The sequence below is a fragment of the Mustela nivalis genome (assembly GCF_964662115.1).
Source record: "Mustela nivalis genome assembly, chromosome: 5".
Classification (NCBI taxonomy): Eukaryota; Metazoa; Chordata; class Mammalia; order Carnivora; family Mustelidae; genus Mustela; species Mustela nivalis.
Window position 1 is genome coordinate 55,675,384 of NC_139024.1, and position 22,669 is coordinate 55,698,052.

Sequence of the window (22,669 nt, forward strand, 5' to 3'; positions counted from 1 at the left end):
CCCATCCCCAGAAAAATATTTAAGTAAGTCTGAAGTGAGGCTTAGGAATTTTAATAAGCAATTAAGTGAATAAGGAAGTCAAGGTATTCTCTTCTCTCCTTTAGCCATTTATGTAACTTACCCTAAATTCAATTTTATGTTACAAAAACAAATTGTGGTGAGAATTTAAGAGTAAAGCAAAATACTGAGTTTTACTTCTAAAGTGTAAGAAATGATAAATAGAATAAATTATCTCATACTGACAAACAGAACCCTCAGGGTTTATAGAAAAACCATTATCTAAGGGACTCTCAATCCTTAAAATTATCCTCAGAGAGGGGAACAAATGTGGTAAAGGCGGGCACAGAGAGTGCAATACCCCTGATTTTGCTCAATTTAAACACAATTAATTTCTTGTAAAAATGAAAGCCAATATGTACAAAAAGAAAATTCCAAGAAGAATTGCTGCTTTCAGTGACCACCCAGAGTTAAGCTTTAGGTTTCTAACATTTAGGTTTTGGCACCAACTTTTCATACTACTTACACAATTGGACTTTGGAATCAATATAGATTAAGAAGTTGTAGTTTGGGGCACTGGATGGCTCAGTGGGTTAAGCATCTGCCTTCAGGTCAGGTCATGATCTCAGGGTCCTGGGATGGAGCCCCACATTGTACTCCCTGCTCCTCAGACTCCTCTCCATCTCTATTGCTATTCCTGTCTTTCCTTCTTAAATAAATAAAATCTTAAAAAAAAAAAAAAGTGCTTTGTACCTAAACCAGAAAAAATTTTAGAGTATGACACATATGTTTCTTAGAAAGCAAGATTAAATGCAATTTTTTTTTTTAAATTAAGAGGGGCTATATTAACTAAATGGTAAGTAATATTTAAATAAGGGGCTTCTTTATTTTCCTTAACTTCAGAAAATCTGATTCTATATAGAATACATGTCCCAAAAGATCAAAGGGTTTATTTACTTAAATGAAGAACATATAAATACATTTGCAAGCCCTAGGCAAAGCTTACATTTAACCAGAAAAGCAAGCTATATTTTATGGCCCACGATAACTATTTACTCCCAGAATATTCCTGTCAGAGCAAACACAATTCTTGCTAGTTCTTTTCTTCCTGCTCTCAATAAATGCATGGATTTTCCCTACCCACATTCATAATACTGTGTAAGACAATTTAATCAATGCCTCATTTTGCATTAGCTCTGGGTTATGTCACAAACACTTTGAAAATTCCTCTGAAAGAAATACGCTGGATCTTTCAGATGATAGCAAGTCCCTTAAAAACAAAAGGAAAAAGTGAAGAGACACCAAGTTTTGTAAGGCAGAAAAGTACACCCCATTTACCTTCACATAATCACATTAATTCACAAAAACAAGGTTTCAGTCAAAAAATTTATTCTTTTCCTTAACTGGGTTAAATGGTAATACAAATATTATGAGGCTGCCTTAAGTTTCTCATGTGTTATACTTAAAATGTCCCAAACTCTACAGAAAACCACACATGACCTACTCTCTTTCATAATTCATAATATAGAACCTCAGCTTTCATGGTACATGTTTCGAAGTGACTCCTCTCTATGACCATTACTAATACAGATTTAAAAAGACTAGCTCCAGTTGGAGATAATTGCAACAGTAATACCAGCCAGGCTCTAGGTAAAAAATAAACAACCAGAAGGAAGAGGGAAAAAAAAAAAAACCCAAAAAACAAAAAACAGAACAAAAGACTGGAGAGAGAGAAGGAATGTCTATTTATATCGTTTCCAACTGGCAGCAACCAGAGCCAGAATGCCGGCCATGCTGAGTCCTTAGCAAGGGCACGCTACCCTGGCTAGGGCTCATGAAATTATAATACTTAAGGATAACAATTTTACATGAAGTACCAAAGTTTGAAGTAGGAAAAGAAAGAGAGAGAGAGAGACAGAAAGAGAGAGTGGAAGGAAGGAAGGAAGGAAGGAAAGAAAAAGAAAGAAAGGCTGCAAAATAGGAACTTCAAGCCTTCTGTGACAACCAGAGCCTGCAGCCTCCAGAGCCTGGAGAGTGAGACCAGGATATGGAGACAAGACAGAGCCCCACAGCCTTGCTCAAAGACTGTAGGTCCGGTTTCTCACCTCAGCACTCCCACCACAAGGCACAACTTAGAAGTTGGTAAAGGGGTGGGGCGGGGGCTGAGGGAGAGACATCATTTAAAAAGATGTTACGGAGGATGTAAACATTATCCTGAACTTATGGCAACCACCAGAGAAGCCCTGTGTGGGCCAGGCTCCCGGGGGTGCTGTCACTGTCATTCAGAACAGGGAGAAAGATATATCCAACCTGAGGAAAAACCAGAGCATTCCTTTAAAGTGCAGCCCTGGGAAGACTCACAGGACAGCACATCTGCCACCTTATCCATACTCAGGCCTGGCTCCAGCCCAGGCAGGCTGCATCTGCTTGTGGGACAGAAGCAGAAGCCATGTCAGCAACACTGGGACTTGCTCTCTGCGGTCAAGGTGTCCTGATCCAGTTTAACTTTGTCCCTGTCGTTTTCTTCATTAGGAAAGCTTTGGTGGTTTGCAAGAATGTTCTCCACGAGGAACCGGGCTGCTTCATCGATGTTTATGTTATCCTATAATGCAGAAATGATGACCAGGATGAATTCCAAGGATTCATGCTTAGAAGAAAGCACGAAGAGTAGTAATGGTACGAGTGCAGTTTGTCAGAGGGGACCTCAGAATACACAGGCTACCATCTTCGCCCTCACTCCAGGGTACACACACCCTCAGAGTTTAATGCCATTCAGTAACGTGGATAGAGAACTTTCCTCTTTTCACAAAGGATTCCCCTTCCTGTTGTTCCTGTTTCAAACTTTTTGTCCCTGAGGTTCAGTGAACTATCTTAATGGTTGAAAAGCAACTGTCATCCCTGCTGAGTAGCCACTCCCATAAATGAAAGCACGAGGACAAAAAAGTTCCTGCCTTTAAACATTTAAGGTCAAGCATTCAGGATACATTGGGAAGAGGAACGTCAATGGGCTCACACATTAAAATATGATAAATGCATCACGTCATTTCCCCTCTCTGAGTACAGGTTATTACTTCTAGTTGTCATGTGTAAATTAATTTCCTTAGTTTCTGAAACAATGTTGTAGGTGTGATGTCCATTAAGAAATACCCTAAGGAGTCACTAGCTATCACAACATTTGTGTGACAGATTTAGCTGTCATTAAATACACGACTAACACATAGCAAAATCTGGGCTTTATTTTTTTTAATATTTAACTTTTCATTTCTAAATAATTTGGGGTTGACAAAAACATTGCAAAAATAGCAAAAATTCCTACATACCTTTCACTCATATTCCTAAAGTATTAACATCTTGGATAACCAGATTTCCAGATAAAATCAGGAAATTCGATAATAGTGTCAGAACTGATTATGAACCTTATTCAAATGTCCCCATTGTCTCAGCGTCCTATGTGTGATCCAGGTGACCAGCTGTATTTCACGCTCATGTCTTCTTGGTCTCCTTTAACCTGGGACAGTTCTTCAGTCACCTTGCCTTTCATGACCTTGACACTCTTGGAGCATACTGGCCAGAGAATATCCCTCAATTTGGGCTTGTTTGATGTTTCCATAGCATTAAACTCAAGTTATACATTTTTGACAGGAGTAAGTGATGTGTCTCTCTCAGCATCCGAGAGGCACACTTGCTTAAAGTCATGTCTGTCAGTCTTCTCCACTGAATAGTCACTATTGCTCGTTTGTACTTAGTAAGCTCAAATATGGAAATACCCTATTTTTCATCAGAGTTTTTCCCATTAACTTCAACATCAATTTATTCTTTCCTAAAACAGCTATTTCCATGGTGATTAAAGGTGACTGACTGTATCCATCATTGCTTTTTTAATTACTAGTTGGAATTCTACTGCCAGGAAGAGTTTTTCATTGGTTTACTCTTATCGTGGATTACTACTTTATTCCTTTATTCTAAGGATTAGATCCACTGCAATAGTCATTTACTTTGCTGCTCCAATTGTCTTGGATTTTTGGAGCTCCTATTAAGTAGGGTCTTGTTTCTTTTTGACCGGTCTCCATCATTTTGTGTTTCCTTAGTTTCCAGCACCACAAAATATCTCTGTCATATTTTTACTTTCCTTGTCCCACCAATCCTGGAAGCAATAATTTCTCCATGAGACCCCTGTTCTTTTTATAGGAGAACAGTATTTAAAAAACAAGTTCTGGGGGCGCCTGGGAGACTCAGTTGGTCAACTGTCTCTTATTTTGGCTCAAGGTCATAAACTCAGGGTGGTGAGGTTGAGCCCCACGTCCGGTTCTGTGCTCAGTGGGGAGTCTGCTGGAGAGTCTCTCCCTCGGCCCCTTCCCCAGCTCATGCAATCTAAAATAAATAAAGTCTTGTAAAAAAATAAGGAACAAATTCTGGGGACTAGGAAGCTCATTGGATCTGTGGCATCATTGCTCCTAAGCAAGGAGAACTAGTAAATACACATACGCCTCCGCAGATACATAGACATCAATTTCTACATTTATCTGTTTATACATGTGTGTATATAGACACGTATGTATACACATATATACACGTGTCTATAAACACATACAAACACAGAAACATATATATTTCTACATGCATATAAATCATTAAGTTCATACCGATCTCCCCAATTTCAGTCCCAGAACATTAGGTTTATTCTAGCTGTCTCCCTTATCTGTTGTACCTTCTCAGACAGTGAGAAACCTACACTCGGACTATTCATTCAGGTATCTGTTCCAGCACTTTTTTTTTTTTAACCTCCACTACCAAGATAAGTATTAACTTTAATTAAAGTATTGATCTTGGAATGTCCAAATGTCATTTAGCCCCCACCATTCCCATTATCTCAAAGAATTATAATGCTCTCTAACTGCATTTAGTAGCAATTGATAAGGAACTGAAATTCCCATATTGTAATTAGTAACACATTTTCGTATAGGAAATCCATTATTTGCCATAAAGGTGAAAGATGAAGTTCATGAATTCAAGACTGTCTTTTGGCTGTGTTCCCATTAAAATTCAGATCACTGCATTTCAAGCAGAAATCAGCTGTCAAGTCAGCTGCCGGCCAGCTCTGAAATACAGGCATTAGTGACACTAGGGCAGTACTTTAAGTCTTAACTACAATTTTAACCTAAATTTCATATTACTATTATCCTCTTGGAAATCCCTGGTTTACTACTAAGGACATTCTGCAAAAGGTGTTGCTAATGTATTTGTAGGAAAGCACAGAACAGACCTGAAACATCTATTAATCAATGTTTTCCTTCTCCTCTCCACAGGTAACTGTGTCTATAAATGTAACAACGCTGATGACTTACAGTCCCACGATACACGCCATATAACACTATTGTTTCTGGGGACGAATTTGGATTTATTACCTGAATAATTAATTCAAATAAAACTTGGAGAAGAAATTTTATCTGTAATACATGCATCTCTTCCTATAAATCCCATGTTCTAATAAACATTGCACATACCACTGATTATTGCCTAACAAAGCTGGGAAGTCAAGCAAATCACCTGACAGACCTGCCAAAGACAAGAGACCAAACGTGTAGCTTCCAGGACATGTGCCTCCGTGAAAAAAGCCTCCCCTTCTGCCATTTCTTCCTTCCTGCCTGTGTAAGTGCTCACGTAGCAACTTTCTTCTGACACCACTTTTTATGCATTAAACTAAAACTGAAGATTCTAGAATGTATTTATTTAAACAAATAGCCTTTAGCTTAAGAGTAGAAACTTCTGGTTTTAGCAGACACTAGTTTTTCGGATGACAACATCACTCAGTTATCTCCAGAACAGCTTTTCTGTGCAGGCTCTCATAGCTTTACTTTCCTTATTCTGATCATCGGTGGCATCAAATGATCTTCTACTTTTGGGGTGGGTTTCTGGTAAAACTAAAAGGGACCCAGTGGTAAGTAGGTAATCTGACCAGTAGGTAAATCTGGTCACATTTGTTAACTGAGAGGAAAAGGCTTTTTAAAAGGCTTTTTAAAGGCTTTTTAAAATTTCATACAAGAAATCCACAGAGGGTATCCCAAATGCTGAGACTGTGTTAAGATATACAGTCTTATGGTTTTGACTCTGTCATTACAGAATTTCTCCAACATATCATCATTCTGACATCAGTCCGATAATTATTGACCTCTAATGTGAAATTTCCAATGCATGTAAACAAACTCCATCCCCACTTAATATTTTGTGCTTGCGATTTTCACTTTTACTTTCTTGTATATCTAGGCTGGCAAGATTTTTAACAAGCTTAGTATTTTTGTTTTTCTTCATAAAACACCGAATCCCATAATAGATGAAAGAAAAAATTCCCCCTCCACTCTTCATGCCGCATGCCACAAATGCTGATACTTGCCTCTTGTTCAGATTCTTTCACATTTCTTTCAAATTTCTATACACAATCTAAAACTCTTCAAACACCAACTGAATACATCTCTGACATTTTCAGAGTCCATTTTTGTTAGTACTGCACATGACCTACACATTGACCAGTGTCATCTATGTCCCTAGATTTTGTGAAGCCTTCAGTAAAAATAAAAAATGCTTGTGCTTGACAAGACACTTTATCCTCCCCATGAACTCCAGTTGCAGAAGTGCTTTATTTAAAGGCTCAAACTCAGAGAACATCATTGTTCTTCACTCTAAATAATAGCTAATTTTTATTTTGATGGAAAACCTTCTATTCTATTCTATTCACTTCCATATCAGCCAATTTTGAAAGCATTCCTGCTGCCCTCTCAAAGAAGCTATAACAAATCCATGCTATACTTTGCTTTTTTCTAGGCTCCCAAAAACTGCACACATAAACTCATCTAAATATTTTATAGTTACAGCTCAGATTTAAGAATGAAGAGCAGAGCAGATACAAACACAAAGCAGACCTCACCTTTGCAGAAGTTTCGAACCATCCAGTGAAACCATGTTCTTTGCAGAATTGGTCCATCTGGGGAGGATTCTGGCCACCATCCTTTTTTTGGTCACATTTATTAGCTAAGAGGACAGCAGGAATAGGACTGCCATTTGGAAGGTGGACTTTACTATCCAGATCACTTTTCCATTTTAAGACGGCCTCAAACGTGGAACCTCTTGATATATCAAAGACTACAAAAGCACCAACAGCTTCTTTGTAGTATACCCGGGTCATGTTGCCAAATCGCTCCTGCCCTAAAAATAAATATAATAAGAGGTTAAGAGCTCATCATTCAGCAGAGTCTATATTTAGATATAACCCCTCTGACCCTAAGAATAGTGCTATAAACACATGTCTCCCATTACAAAGCAAAGAAAATTGGTGGGATAAAGGATGTACAGAAGCACATGGCTGATCATGGGGTCTGAGTACACAGTCAACTAGCTTAATGCTCTGCGCGTGTCTGACACATGCTCCATAACCATCCAGATAGATGACAGTGCTTACAGCTACAGAGCCATCCTTCCCCTGATCCCCTTGTCGCCCTCCCTCTGGTCTAAGAGAAGAGGTACGAGAGGAAAAAAGACAGTTGGTAGTGGAGGGGGAGAAGAGACGAGAATAGAAGAAAATGAAGCTTGCAGGAAGAAGATAAGCATGGTGGGCAAAATGTAGTCAAAAGACTAGGACTGGCTACGAGATAAAGGAGCTTATCCTTCCTCCCCATCTCTAGCCCGCACCCACTTTTGCCTCTGCATGCAAGATTGCTCTCCTCTAAGAAGGCAGATACATGCAAACCTGCTTACAAAAAATGGCCCATGTGGCCGTGTGACTAAAAGAAGGAACAACTGTAGAGCTCTTCAACTATCATGCTTTTAAAAAAATTTAACATGTTAAATACTTTGGGGAACATTCTACTGCTTCATTCTACTGCTTCCGTCTGGTATCGCTCTTTGACGCAGGAGGGACCCTAATCTTCAGCTGACAGAAGAAAAACCATGCTGAGAGCTGCTTGGGCAGGATGACAGTGGCCCTGACGACATACTGTGGGACCAGAACCCAGGTCTCATGGCTGCCATGCGCCCACATTAATATGATGCTGGGCATTCTGAACTATCCTGCAGTCGCCTTGACTTCTAAGATGTTCACTTTTCATTCTGTCAAGTTACGGACTACAGTGGTCAGGAAAAATGGCAATCAGTGCAAATCTAAGATGAGTAACTGACCAATGATAAAAACAAAAACTGACAGGACCCTTTCCTGTTAAAACACATGATGAAAAACACACTTTATCTACATGTTATTGATAGTAACAAATGCAAAGCTACCCACCAAAAAAAAATTCCTTCTTCTCCAAATTTTACTATAGCATCATACAATTTTAGATATCGCTTAGTGAGATAATGGAAGAAGAAAACAAAAGGCAAATGTAAATGGATACGCTTTAAGTTCATCTTGGGGGTGCCTTGGTGGCTCAGTCATTAAGCGTCTACTTTCCACTAAGGTCATGATCCCAGGGTCCTGAGATGGAGTCTGGTGTTGGGCTCCCTGCTCAGCAAGAAGCTGCTTCTCCCTCTCCCACGTCCCCTGCTTGTGTTCCCTCTCTCACTGTGTCTCTCTCTGTCAAATAAATAAATAAAATCTTTTAAAAAATAAAAAATAGAAAGTTGATTTGGTTTGTGACAACCCATCATATGGGCTTATCTGAAGCCATACAATGATGGCCCAGATGTCTGAACTTCAAGGTCACAAATGGCCACATATGAAACCCCACTATCATGTTCATGTTTTATTGGTAAGTTAAATCTGACCAGACAATTGTATAACTTATTTGATCACAATGCTGACATTTACACAAAGTTAACATTGTAACACTTTCCTTAAACATACACAATAATCACACATGGCAAAGTCACAGAGGATGTACCAACTGGTCAAAGTCAGTATCACTATTCTTCAGAAAGACTAGGTAGATTGCATTAAATTTGTTCCAACTTCAATTTTAAATAGAGAGCACATACTACTGACTTTTATTTTTATAAATCTTAATTACTAAGTATAAAATGACTATGGCAACAGGATAGTCCAGATTATAAGATTATTTCACAGTTATAAGAAAGTACTCTTTTGGAATATTCCTTCAATTTAGAAAAGAGGGTAGGGTGCCAAACTAGTAAAAGTATAGAAATCCAGAAGTTATGAAGAACAATTAAGGTTAATGACTGCTATTTTTTTTTTGAATCATTTCTAAATCCCTAAAAATACTACTTTCAACCAATCATACTAAATCATATTCAAATTTGCCCTCATATAAACTTCTTGGTAAAACATAAGAAAATCAGAAACATGTATGACAAGAATTTTTGAGGCGGACCCTGTGGCTTAGAAACCTCAAGTTATTTTCCCTGGGTTCCGAGGTTAAGACTCAAAACCCTCGGATGGTCTCAGACTGCTCTGTAACAACCACACCATAGGGCAGCTCAAAATAGTGTCAATTACACTATTGAGCAAATGAAAAGGAAAGGTATAACCTGGGAGAAAAAAGATACAAATTCTGTATCTAGTAAAGGACTTATACCCAGAATATATAAAGAACTCTCAAAACTCCCAAATAAGAAGATAAAAAAAATCTAATTAATAAAGTAAGCAAAAGACTGGAATATACACTTTATCAAAGAACGTATACAATGACAACCAAGTAGAGGTAAAGATGCCCAGCATCATTAATTATTAGAGAAATGCAAATTTAAATCACAATGAGCTGCGGCTTCATGCCCACACGAATTGGCTAAAATAAAAAGTCTGATTGGGCACCTGGGTGGCTCAGTGGGTTAAGCCGCTGCCTTCGGCTCAGGTCATGATCTTAGGGTCCTGGGATCGAGCCCCGCATCGGGCTCTCTGCTCAGCAGGGAGCCTGCTTCCCTCTCTCTCTCTCTGCCTGCCTCTCTGTCTACTTGTGATCTCTGTCTGTCAAATAAATAAATAAAATCTTAAAAAAAAAAAAAAAGATTTGTTTAAAAAAAATAAAATTAAAAATAAAAAGTCTGATTATACCCAGTACTGGTGAAGATGTGGAGCAATCAGTTCTTGTGCACTGCTGGTAGGAATAAGAATTTAAAATAGTACATCCAATTTGGTAAACAATTTGATAGTTTTTAAAAATTTGGACATGGGGGGTGCCTGGGTGGCTCAGTGGGTTAAGCCTCTGCCTTTGGCTCAGGTCATGATCTCAGGGTCCTGGGATCGAGCCCCACTTTGGGCTCTCTGCTCAGTGGGGGGCCTGCTTTCCCTTCTTTCTCTGGTGCCTCTCTACCTACTTGTGACCTCTCTCTCTCTGTCAAATAAATAAAATCTTAAAAAAAATTTTTTTAAATAAATTAAAAAAAATAAAAATTTAGACATGAATCTACCATACAACCAACACATTTTACTCCTAGGTACCTGCCCAAACAAAATGAAAGCCCATGTCTACACAAAGTCATCTTCATGAATGCTCATCAGTGTTTTATTTTTACAGCCAAAATAGTAATGAATAAAGTATGGTATATCCATACAATGAATATAACAATAGAAAGGAAAGGAACAGACTATGGATATAAGTAACAAAACAGATGACTCTCAAAGCAATGATGCTGAGTAGAAGCAGCCAGAACTCAGAGGGAATGGGTAGTACTCCATGAATACACTTATATCAAATCCTTAAAAATAAAAACTGTAGTAAAATTAAAAAATAAAATAAAATAAAAACTTAGTAAGAGGAAGCACATCAATGATTGTCCTCAGCAAGGCAGAGAGAGGAGTTACAAGGGGAAAGAGGAGGGGCACCTGGGTGAGGGAAAGTGGAGGGGCACCTGTCTTTGTTAAGTGTCTGCCTTGGGATCAAGCCCCATGCCGAGCCCCACTCCCCTGCTTGTGTTCCCTCTCTTGTTACCTCTTTCTCTGTCAAATAAATAAAATCTTTAAAAAGGGGGGGATGGCAAGAGGAAATATTTTTGGTGTGATGGAAATGTCGGCAATCTTGATTATACTGTTTCACTATGTTTACATATGGCAAAACACCAAATTGTACAGTTTGTTGCATGTCAGTTATATATCAATAAAATAATAAAAAATAATACCTACCTCAGAGGCTCACTGGGAAGGTTTAATGTAAAATGCCTGCCTGGGAGTCTTTTAGGGCAGAGTGCAATAAACTATAATTCATGGTCAAATTCAGCTAACGTTTTATCGGAATCTTGCCACCTATATCTGTTTATGGGCTTCTACATCTGTTTTCATTCTACCATAGCAGAGTTGAATAGTTGCAACAAGGAGTGAATGGCCCACAAAATCTAAAATATTTGCTACTTCTGTTCTAGGGGGTCAGGGATGGTCTATCTTGAACTAGAAGTGCTAAATAAAAATTCATGACAGCACGTACTTAAACTATAATTTACATGCACAGACCTTAAGTTCAAAAAGTAAAACATCAGGGCCTAGTAAGCACAGTGTAAATGTTAGCTAGTATTATTATAAAGTGCTCAATAAAGGTATTACATGATAAAAGCCTGAGCATCCTCTTTAAAATGGTGCAATTAAACATGGCAAAGCCTTAAACTAGTTATATGTCGTAAACTATAGTGGTGAAAACAGTTGGCAAAGGAAAATGAACTTGAGGAAAATACAAGTATACTAGAGAATCAAAATATCAAGCACGAAAGATCAAGAAACCCCAGGCAAGTAACTTTCTCCGCCTAAATAAGTGAAGTGTCTTTACAGATCTTTAGGGATCTTCTAAGCCCTCCCAGCTCTCCCTTCTGATGTTTTAAATTTCTCTGTCATAATTTTAATGTTGTAATGATTTTCTACAGATTCTGCAATCACTGAATCCAGACAGCAGTGGGGATTGAATGTAAATAGTCCAGCATCGAAAGGCCAAGCCATACACAGCATACTTTCCAACAAAACAGTACAGTATACTTCTTATTTTACTGAGTTCATTATCTCCTTTTTAAAAAATTCTAAAGTAATCCATTACCACTTCAGAGATATTCCTGAACTGGTCAAAACAAGTAAACACACACACACACACACACATTTCTAAAATGCATTAAGTATAATTATAGAATAGAGAAAGATACAATGAACTTATTTAAGATAATAACCTTAACATAAAATTAAGAGCTGTTCTAAAAAACAAAAACAAAAACAAAACAACCAACAACAACAACAAAAAGCCCTAACAAGGTAAAACCTAGATTTAACTACGTTGGTTTCAAAGGTTGGAATGCATAGATATGTCAAGCTCTTCCAACTGTTAAACTGAAAAATAAAGAAAACTTTGCTACTAGAGTAACAGTTGCATCCCATAACTTTGTTATTATTACTCTCTGGGTAATTTTATATATTCCCTTATTATTGCCTAAAAGAAAGAACTATAGTGGAAAACAAAAATACTGTTCACAAATATTCCATTCTCTTCCACTTCTAGATGCATGAAGGATCACATTCTCCTGGCCCCACTAAATTAGGAGTGGCTATGAACTAGTCTTGGACCATGAAATGTAAACAGAAGTGTCATTTCTAAGCAGAATCACTTGGGTGACAGTGTCCTTGTCCTGCTGCAGCAGGCTGGAACCCTAATTTTGAAAAGACACTATCAAGAGATAGTAGAGCCTCTGTTAGCCTGAGTCCAGGTAGCTCCAATGCAAAACTGCCCTCACATCCCTCCCTCCGCCACACCCCAACCTCCACCCTCACTATGGACATATAGAAAGAGTGAGGGATGATTATTTTAAACCACTCCCTGTCCCTCTGCCTCCCCCCCACCCCGCTCATGCACACATGCTCTCTGATAAGTAAATAATCTTTAAAATAGAGAGAGAGAGAGAAAGAATGATGCATTCTACTACTTCCTTTTCACAATGCTTTGGGAGTTAGCCCTAAGTTTAAAAAAGGGCTAAAGACAAAACTAATGGAAAAGACTTTCACATTCACATTAGAATTGCACAGGAATTCTGTAGGTTCAGAATTTTTTTTTTCTTAATTTTAGACAAAAAATACAAAGAATACTCTCTGGGAAGTAGTCAATCAACCATTCTAAGTTCAGTCCAAAAGAACTTTATTATTCTTGGATTCTACTTTCCACAAACATGCAAATAAAATGCAGGGAATTCCTACCATGTTGAATGCTCCTGGGTTATGTTCCCCTACAGGAGAAGATGGGGTAGAGAAGTCTGCAGTTATTAAACACAAAGTCAGATCCATGGGTTTTGTTCACATGAGTGTGAAACACATGAGTGCTAGTGAGTGTGTGTGTGTAGAGTTAAAGCTTATGGCAATATAAAAATCCAGCAGGACCTGGGAGATCTTCCTCTAAACAGCAAGAAGCTCAGACAGTGGGAAGATGCTAAGCAACACCATCTCTTTAACCAGTGCCATAGTCATTTCTGACTGGAGGAGGAACCACTTCCATGCCTTCCTGACCACCACTTAGATGGACAACACTGTAACTGAAAGGTGACGTCCCATATCATCTAGTCCAACCTCTCTTGTTTTATAGATGAGAAAATAAAATCCCAGGGAGGGAAAACTACTCCAATTCCCAAATTATTTGTTATCTAATGTGCTGTCCAATTTGTTAGCCAAAGACTTTCTGGAGTACACGTTGCTCCTTATGTCCCATGTTTTCAAACAGACCCAAGGCAGTCCCATGGGCTGAGGGTGACTCTCCTCAAGGACAGCACAGCCCTAATACACAAGGTAATCCCTTTTTCTAAGTCTCCTAGGGCTTTACCATAGCAGCTATGGGCTTGTTTACCAAATGCACTTTTATCTTGATCTTTTATCTTACCCTGCAGAATTCCACCATCCCCCTCCATTTATATGTCTGCCCTGTTCTCCCCCCAGAAGATCTCTGCAACCACAACACAACCCAAACTTGTCCACTAAGCCCACTTGCTACTATTTAAGTGTTGATTAAGTGTGAAATCATCACCAGTTTTTAAGGATATGCTATCCTCGGGCTACACATTTCTAAGGCCTTCAAAGTTTTCTTCTTTGGACGAGCACTTTCTTTCATCTCTCAATCTTTTCTAACAAATGCCTAGAAATACGTATCAATCGTGTTTTTAAATTTTCTATATTTTATAATGCATTGACATCTTGGGGCCTTGGGACCAGGGGAGGGACTGCCCCTTCCAGCTAGCTAGTTCTTATAGACAATGAAGGACTTGCTGAAAGCACATCTTTGATAAGCAAACCAATCCAGAGTCCTCACCACCCATCTGCCTCCTTTTTCAGGCTCCTGCAGACTAGGACACTATCCTCCTGCCCTAAACCACCCATGGCCAGGTACTAAAACAATCAGGGACCACCCCTATAGTCCAACTCCACTCAAATATACCAAACTAACCAATCCTAAACTTGCTCAGTTGCCTATGTTGCCTTGGCCATTTCTTCCTGCAAAAACTACAATAAAGTCTCTAGCCCACATTCTTCCCTGGCTCCTTCTGCCTCTGGACCAACCCTGGTGCTTCCCCATGTGGTCTCCGGCATAGGGCAGCGTGCTTCCTTCTCCTGGAACTATGAATAACAAACCATCTTTTCAATAGTGATGATCTTCTGATGTGGCCTTACCACACCTGATAAAAACAAAATCCTGGGTATGCTTTAATAAGAATAAGAATAAGAATCACTGAAATTTCCACATCAGAAGCTTAAGAAAGTCAGAAGGTCAAGAATAATGGATAAAATTTCTCCTAGAATACATTGGAAAGTAACACCGCCTCTCTAGGATAATGCATGGCTGACAGGTTTGATCAGTGAGCTCACAGAGTAGACTATGCAAACATCTATAATTAGCACCTTGATAAATACGTGCGCTCTACACATATTTATCAATAAAAAGGCTTTGTTATCTTCAGACAATCCACACTGTGGAAACAGTCTTTCAAAATGCCCCCCCAAGATGGAGCCAATCAAAAAATATACACACTGGACATTCTGTGTTAAGAAGAGTATAACTGGAAATTCTGAACTGATAACATAAAGAGATGGAATTATTAGAATGGGTATATGAGAAGAGTCATATGAGCTACTGTAAGAATGACCAGAACATATGCAAATTTAGACAAGAGTCTGTTAGACTGTTGGACAACAATCTTCAGACTGTTTTGACACCAGTGAACCAAAAATCTGCTACACTATTAAAAGCTAGTTTTCTTATTTCATATTTCAGAGTCATGAGATGTATCTCTGTACAGTGCCACTGATTATCTGTGTTTTCTTGGTCAACTCACTACACTTCTCTGTATTTAGACTATGGGATCTATAAAAGCCTCCAACACCTTCAATTCAAACAACAGAATGATTAGGAAAACAGGGAAAAAAGGTCAAATTTTAGTGGTTTTTATCAATGTCTCCCTCTCTCTCTATCGCTAACCTGGGCACTTTTCAGCCTATGTGGGAAACTAAGGCAACTGAGAATTGTAACATAATAATTTAAAAAAAAAAAAAGGAAAGAAAGGCAGTAAGCATATAATTTTCAGGAGAATTTCCACGTGCAGTAACAGAAATATGCTGTTATGCTAAGCCTGCCTGGGCAATCGTGGGTTCAAAGTTCAGACTGGGGCACCCAAAGAGGTCTCCAGAGTCATGAATTGAGGAAGATTTAAAAATGTAAAATGAGATACTAGACTTCGCTTGTAATTCAGCACAGCAGTTGAGTCTGTGTAATGCTCAGGATGGCAAAAGTCAGATATAATATAGATTTTTTTAAAAAAATTCCTTTAAATGAGTTAAGTAATTGGAAAGTCATTGTAATAGTCAGTGTTTAAGACAGAGACTACAAATAACTATAGACTAATTCCTCAGAGCACTGCTTCTTCATATTTAGAAGAAATCTGAACATTAGTAATTCTTGACTAATAGATACTTTGAAGGTAAAGGAGAGTTATGAAAGCAGATAACAGGAGGCCATGAGGGACAGGGACTGTCAATGTGGAAGATGGATCCGTGTTCTAATTTAGGATGGGAATCAAAAAAATAAAAAGTGAATCTAAGTATGGTTTATAGAACTTATAATGTCTTCAAACCACGCACTTTATGCTCTAGGTAAATAACATTTACAGGAACTTCTGAGTAAAATGTTCCTGATCTGTTCTTGAGCCTGAAGGAGGGTTATCCATTCAGATTTTTATAGAGAAATACTGATTCTAAAAAGTGAAATGTGGCAAAAAAAATAATAATAATTAAAAAATGCCACTTTGGCATAAGGATCATTTTGAACGAAAGGCACTTGAAAAAGATCAGGTGTAAGAAGAGTGCTCTAATCTTCCCCTTTTTCTCCCTGAAAGTAGATGAGAATATTCCCATGCGAGAAATATCCTCTTTTCTAGGAAGAAAGAAATATTCTTATCACCGGGGATGGGAGTCAAAGCTGAGAGAAGTCTCTACGAACAGACCTTATAAAATAACTCTTATTTTCCCTTAGCTTGCCCATATTAATTATTTTTCCACAATTTCCTCTCTTTGTTCAACCTGGTATAAAACCATTTAGGTTTTGCCACTTCTTTGGGTGTTCACTGTCCTATGAGGGCTCCTGTGTCACAGAAAACTTACATGAAACAAATTTCTGCTGCTAATTTGTCTAGCATCGATTTGATTTTCAGGCCTTGCTGAGAACTTTAAAAAGGCACAGATAAAATTATGTCTTCCCTGCAAAAGTAAATTACTTCAGCAAATACAGGAAGACTACACTGTATTAGATCCAAATGGACACACCAGTTTCTTTCTTTTAAAGATTTAGTCTAGACCAGCCATTCAACCTACCTGGAAAATCCTATAGCTGCTAATAAAGTTATCATAAGTTGTAATCAAATACCATTTCATACGCACTATATATGAAAGTGCAGATCAGATCCCACTCTAGGAAATACCCTAATGTGCTGTGACATGGCAAAATGCACCAAAAAGGTTGAAATCACCAGTAAATACGGGGCCCTGTCAGGAATATCATGAGGATAATTGAAATGGTAGTAGCTCCACCATTTAATACATTGCTGACCTATGAAAAATGGGTTAATTTATGTAACAACAACAAAAGGAAGCTCAGAGACATCTCTTGCTACATCTTAAATTTTAGTAGTATTTATTAAACTTCCTAAAATTTTTTTGACGACTTCAGTAACTTAGTGTATTTCAGTTAATGTGTTAAGAGCAATCTCAAAACACATATGAAGGAAGAGACAGTGGCCTAACACAAAAATTGGATTGCATCTGGATTTTAAAGCTACACTCATTTCTCACAATAAGCAAGCATTCCAAAGGCCTGCACCCAAGAGACACTGTGGTTCCTGATTTGAAGAGTTGAGCTGAAACTGCTTGGCCACGTTTATGGGAAATGTCTGGACAACTCCCACCTGCCAAATACCTGCCTAAGTTTCCAAGTATAGAGAGACTCAATGTAATCCTTTGCCAGCTTTCTCATCTCCAAAGCCGCGACGAAAAAACTAGTAATAGTACCACAGCTTAAGTTAGTCGCATCAACTGGCCAGTTCTACCTACTGTTTTGTAATCAAGGAGTATTTCTATCCTTTGAGAATTCAATATGATTCATTGTTGTTTAGCCCTGGGGAACTTTCTGGAGTGGCCTTCAATTTGCCTTCATTACATCATTACGACTTAATTCAAATGTTATCAGCTAGGATTCACTAACAGGTCAAATATTCAAAGCAAAGTACTTAATGATGTAGCTCCCTAAACCTCAAGTGAAAGCCAAATTATTTTTGTGGTAGCTTCCTTATATATTAAGACCCCATCTCTGAAAATCTTATTTGTAAGGTGAGCCTAGTAATTTCTAATTACCTCATTAGTTTACTTCAAATCTTGTTAACATCTGGTGTGTACCTGCTGAATGGTATCTCGCATCCAGGAATCCCTTTTAAAGATCTTAAAATCTTGCTTTCCTTCCTAGCAAAGCTCAACCTTTGGACTTAGGCAAAAGCGCAAGCACTTTTCATCTATTTCAATATGTACCAGAGTCTGACAAGACTGACTAGGTTCCCTTCCTGGCTGCATAGGTCTGTTCAAGGAGGACAAAAAAAGGGAAGAGGTGATACCCAGGGAGAAAATTACTCATGATTTTGCTTTCCCAATTCTTTAAATATATGCATTTTTGCATGAAGCTTAAAAACACAAATGTGCCAATAAAATCTTTTATTTACCTGCAGTGAGGCCCAGGGATAATTTAATAGCTAAACATGATACTGTTTTACAAGAAGAATAAAGCAAAGTCAATAACGCTCCTAGATGGGGGTTTAAAATCATCTTCATGGAAATCTACAGCTACACTGAAGATTCCTGGAGAATGACTATCACATGGCAAGGCAACCTTTAGAATTTACGACCTTGTCAAAAAGCAATACTAGTATTCATAAGTGTTCTGTGAAACACAGGAAGTATTTCGAAAGAAGCCTCTGGCTTCAAAAGATGACTTTTCAAACGAACTTTTGGTTTTCTCTAACCAAAAGAAAAAAAAAAAGCTGAGCCCAGAGCTGATCATCCCCCTTTCTCTGAGGAACTGACATACATAAATTTATTTATTTAAATTTATTCTCATATCTGAGGCAGAGAAGTCTGTTCTTAAATTAGTGCGTATATGAGTTATAATTCTTCAATACTTTCTCATATGGGATAAACTGTTGATGAAAAAACTGTCTACCCAGCAGACAGACCTATGTCGCCGTGCCCCACCCCCACCCTGCTACCCGAAGGGTGACCAAAACTTCTAGGGTTGATGCATCTATAGGATGAAGGATGGTCTCTCCAGCTCTGAACCTTCTCCCATAAAAATTCTCTACTGCACACTGAGCTTCCTACCAGCAATGACTGAACAGGGTAACTTTTGGTATCATTTCCATATTTAAGCTTTCCAAAGTTAACATCTTCTTAAATGCCCACCCCCCACCCACCCCACCGGACAGAGTTCAAGTTTTCATAAATTAAAGCAAGGAGAGTAAGTATCCTCTCCAAGAGGGATATTATGCTTCTAAATGACAACCGAAAGCAAATGACAGAGAAACAATCTACTGGGGTGTAGGGTTGAGAGGGGGCCAGGAGTGGGGAGAGAAGTTGGTTTAGGGAGGGAGGAAAGATGCAAGAGCAGCCTCCCCAGATCTTCACAGGCAGAGGACAGGCATGACCTAGCAGAGCACCCTGTCTCAAGAATGGAGTTTCACTCACAACGAAGGGTCTCAGATCCAAGGTCGTGATGAAAAACATTCTAAAAAGGAATCTAGTTGCTAGTGTTGGTTGTGTCACTAAGTAGTGACAGTAAGTACTGACTTTGGGTGAACCATTCAACTCCAGCGCTCATCTCTGAGATGTTAAAGCCAGCTGAGAGGAGCCCACGCCTCCCCTAACTCTTCCTGATGTATTATAAGCTTGTCAACCTTCAGAGTTCAACTTCTGGAAAAGCCTCCCTGGCTTGTCCCACCGCCGGTCAGGTGGCTGGAGTGGAGGCCTCCTCTCTGAGACCTCTTAAAAACGAGATGCTTTCTACAGACTTAGTAGAGGCATCTCACCAGGGTTAGTTATGTATGCATTTATCTATCTTATCCTGCTTTTAAATCCCTCAACTACCACTACTGCCCGTTCCATGGTCCAGTAGTTCACCCGGCCACGGCCCTTTCCTTGTCCCCGGCGGCGTTAGTCTCTTCCATACCTCCGGGGCGGGCCAGTGCAGGCTGCGGACAGAGAAAGAGGGCAGGAGACTGAGCGGAGCCCAGTGGCCGCCGGCTCCCGACGGAGGCCGCCGCCCGCCGCTTACCCGCGATGTCCCAGAGCTGCAGGCGCACCAGCGTCCGGTTGTCCCAGTTGAGGACCTTGAGGGCGAAGTCCACCCCAATGGTGGCCCGGTAGTGCTGGGAGAAGAGCTGATGGACGTAGCGCTTGATAATGCTGGTCTTGCCCACGCCGAGCTCGCCGATGACCAGCACCTTGAAGAGGTGCTCGCGGGTCTCGGGCGCGGCCGCCCCCTCCGCCCCCTGGCCCGGGTCCCCGGGTCCCCCGCCCGCCATGAGCACCCCCGGCCCCTCTCGAGCCGGCCGGCCGCCCCCCGCCAGCTCGGGCTCCGCGCCGGGGCCCCCGCCCTGCCGCGCCGTCCCCGCGCGCGCCCTCGGAGCCCCCGCCGGCCGTCGCAACGTCCCCGAGGCCGGCCGCCCTGCGCCCGGGCCGCCGCCCGACGGGTCACAGGACCCGGAACCGGCCGCCGCGGCAGCCGCGCGGGGCGGGGAGAGGCCGGGGGGGCGGGGGGTGAGGGGGGCTGGCCTGCGGGGGAGGACCGGGCGGGGAGGCCGCTTCCCGCCGCCGCCGCCTGCGCTCCGGGCGGGCCGGCTGGAGTTCGGCACTTCCTCCGCCGGGCCGTCCCCTCCTCGTCGGGGGACGCGGAGCCCGGCCGCCCCCTGCTGGCCCCGGGGAGCGGGCCCGGAGCCGCGGGGACCCCGGCCGCGCCAGGTGGGCCTGAAAAAGTGCCGAGGCCGAGCGCGGAAGGGCGGGCTGGGTGGTCCCGGCGCGCGGCGCTGGCCTGGGGCGCAACCTCCGTCCTGCTTCTGCCCAGAGAGGGCTTAACCCCTGGAGATGTCTGCCTGTGATTTCTTTCTCGCGGCCCACTTTTGAGGAGAAAGGGGATGGCAGATTGACCCTGAACTTGACAAAGGACTGATAAGGCTTCAGTATTAAGGGAAGGACTGGGTCTGAGGAAAAAGACGTAGAATCGTTAGAACAATCTTCTCGAAGTCTTCCACCTAGTAGAGGCTCTGAGATAAATCCCAGGAATTGACTGAAAAGTAGGAGGTAGTTTTGAGGGGTTTAATTTTAAAGAACAAGGATAGGAAGCCTCGCCTCGCTTGCCGTGTTTTTAACATCGAGGATAACCTCCCCCATAATTAGGAACACCTGGAGCTGATAGACTCTGGTAGCGTCCTTAAATCAACTAAGAGGCTGTTCGCTCTGCTATCATCTGACAATCTTTGAAAAATGTTTTTCAGAGGTGGAGGCGTTTTAAAATTTAGACGTCAAGGTGGGAGTAAAACCTTTACTAAAATAGCTATTGAAAAAGCATGGATATGTCTTTAAACAAGTTTTATGGCCTACCAGCATATGGCTTTTATGTTCGCCCATCTAGAGAGTCCTTTCAATATGTCTCCAGCTTGGGGAGAGAGGAAATCCTCTATTTATTGCCGTAAGTGTAGCATATTGTCCCATAGATACATATTACCATGGATTTTTCCAGGTTCCTCCTTTTCCGGCTCTCCTAGGTTTCCACTGACATTAGAAATAGAGTCGTGGTGCTAAAAATCATAGGCAACAAATGGTTTAAAGTTAAAAATGGTCACAGCTAAAAGGATAGTGGCTTGAATCCAGCTCTTCTCAAACTTGAGTGTTAAAACATCACCAGGCCTACCCCCAGAGGGGTTCTGATCCCCCAGAACTGGGGGTGAGAGGAGGAAATGGAGCCAGATAAGTTGCATAAGGGACAAGTTCCTAGTTGATGCTGATGCCTCAGGTCTAGGGGCACAGTGATTTACATCAGTGCTTGCTTCTCAAACTTAAAAGTTCATATGAACCATCTAGGATCTTAGGAAAGCAGGTTCTGACTGAGTATATGCAGGGTGGGGCCTGAGATACAGGATTTGAAATAAGTTCCCATGTGATGCAAATGGTGTTAGTGGACCACACTTCGGTTAGGAAGGGTTTAGATTAGAATTTAGGAGTTTCCATATTTGCTCTGTATTTGGCTCACCCGAAGTTATGGACTGAATGTAATCCCCAAAACTCTTTTGAGTGTTGAAATCCTAACTACCAATATGATGGTATTGGGATGTGGGCCAGAAGTGATCGGGGCATGAAAGTAGAGCTCTCATGAATGAGATTAGTGCCTTTTTAAAAGAGACTCCTAAAAGTTCTCCCCTCCACCCTGTAAGGACACAGCAAGAAAACAGAAGTCTGTAAACCAGGAAGTGGGTCTCAACAGAAACTGAATCTGCTGACACTTTGAACTTGGACTTCTTGGATTCCAGAACTGTGAGAAATAAATGTCTGTTGTTTAAGCTACTCAGTCTAGGGTAATTTGTTATAGTAATTATTACAGTAATTTGTTATATCAGCCCAAACTAGGACCTCTGGGGAGCCAGCTATCAACCTTACTCAGGCGTTCCATTTTAATCTTCCTGAAGGAAAGCCCAAGAAGGTATATTTAAAAACAAACAAACAAACAAAGGCAAAAAGGTGAGCATGACCCAAACTTGACATACAGAACCACTGACTTAAATAATGCCACGTAATGTAAGTAAGCGCTGAGTAACATCTGCTTATGCAGCCCCAGTTGGAAAACTCCCAGTTGGGAGTTGGGTCTGGTGAGTGCACAAGTCTTCAAAATCATCGGCTTATATTTCGGTGGGGAAGTGAGTGTTTATCTGTATATAAAATGAAGAGAAAATAATACAAATAATCTGAGACATGTGACTAACTAATTGATGCTTTAACATTTCCATTTGCCGCATATAGGAATGGCCTGCTCAGAAAACCCCCTTGTGATGCTCCCCAGCACATTCATCACCTTGCATCCTTGCTGTGCTCTCTACCTGGAATAGGTCTCAGACCATTACCTTTGTTTTGTTTGTTTTGTTTTGTTTTAAAGATTCTATTTATTTGACAGACAGAGATCACAAGTAGGCAGAGGCCGGGCAG

At 40.6% G+C, this 22,669-nt stretch overlaps 1 protein-coding gene across 2 annotated transcripts; it reads right to left on the bottom strand.

Moving 5' to 3' along the window:
- Positions 1-1,369: 1,369 nt before the first annotated feature.
- RAB32 (RAB32, member RAS oncogene family) lies at positions 1,370-20,108 on the bottom strand. Of its 2 annotated transcripts, none has more exons than XM_082730348.1 (3): positions 19,749-20,108; positions 6,920-7,197; positions 1,370-2,644 (listed from the first exon to the last, which is right to left on the bottom strand). In XM_082730348.1, the coding sequence occupies exons 1-3, from the start codon at positions 19,996-19,998 to the stop codon at positions 2,600-2,602; spliced, it is 573 nt and encodes a 190-aa protein (XP_082586474.1). In that variant the 5' UTR covers positions 19,999-20,108; the 3' UTR covers positions 1,370-2,599. The 2 variants fall into 2 exon arrangements, with proteins under 2 accessions (XP_082586474.1, XP_082586473.1); XM_082730347.1 differs by having other exon boundaries at positions 1,370-2,599; positions 19,749-20,064.
- Positions 20,109-22,669: the final 2,561 nt, after the last annotated feature.

What these genes read in the sequence shown, in the direction of transcription:
- RAB32 (XM_082730347.1), bottom strand. Translation starts at nt 19,998, where the DNA reads ATGGCGGGCGGGGGACCCGGGGACCCGGGCCAGGGGGCGGAGGGGGCG. An exon ending in GCAGCTCTGGGACATCGCGG is followed by an intron (nt 7,198 to 19,748) that starts GTAAGCGGCGGG and finishes ATTTATTTTTAG; the next exon opens with GGCAGGAGCGATTTGGCAAC. An exon ending in GGTTCGAAACTTCTGCAAAG is followed by an intron (nt 2,600 to 6,919) that starts GTGAGGTCTGCT and finishes TCTGCATTATAG; the next exon opens with GATAACATAAACATCGATGA.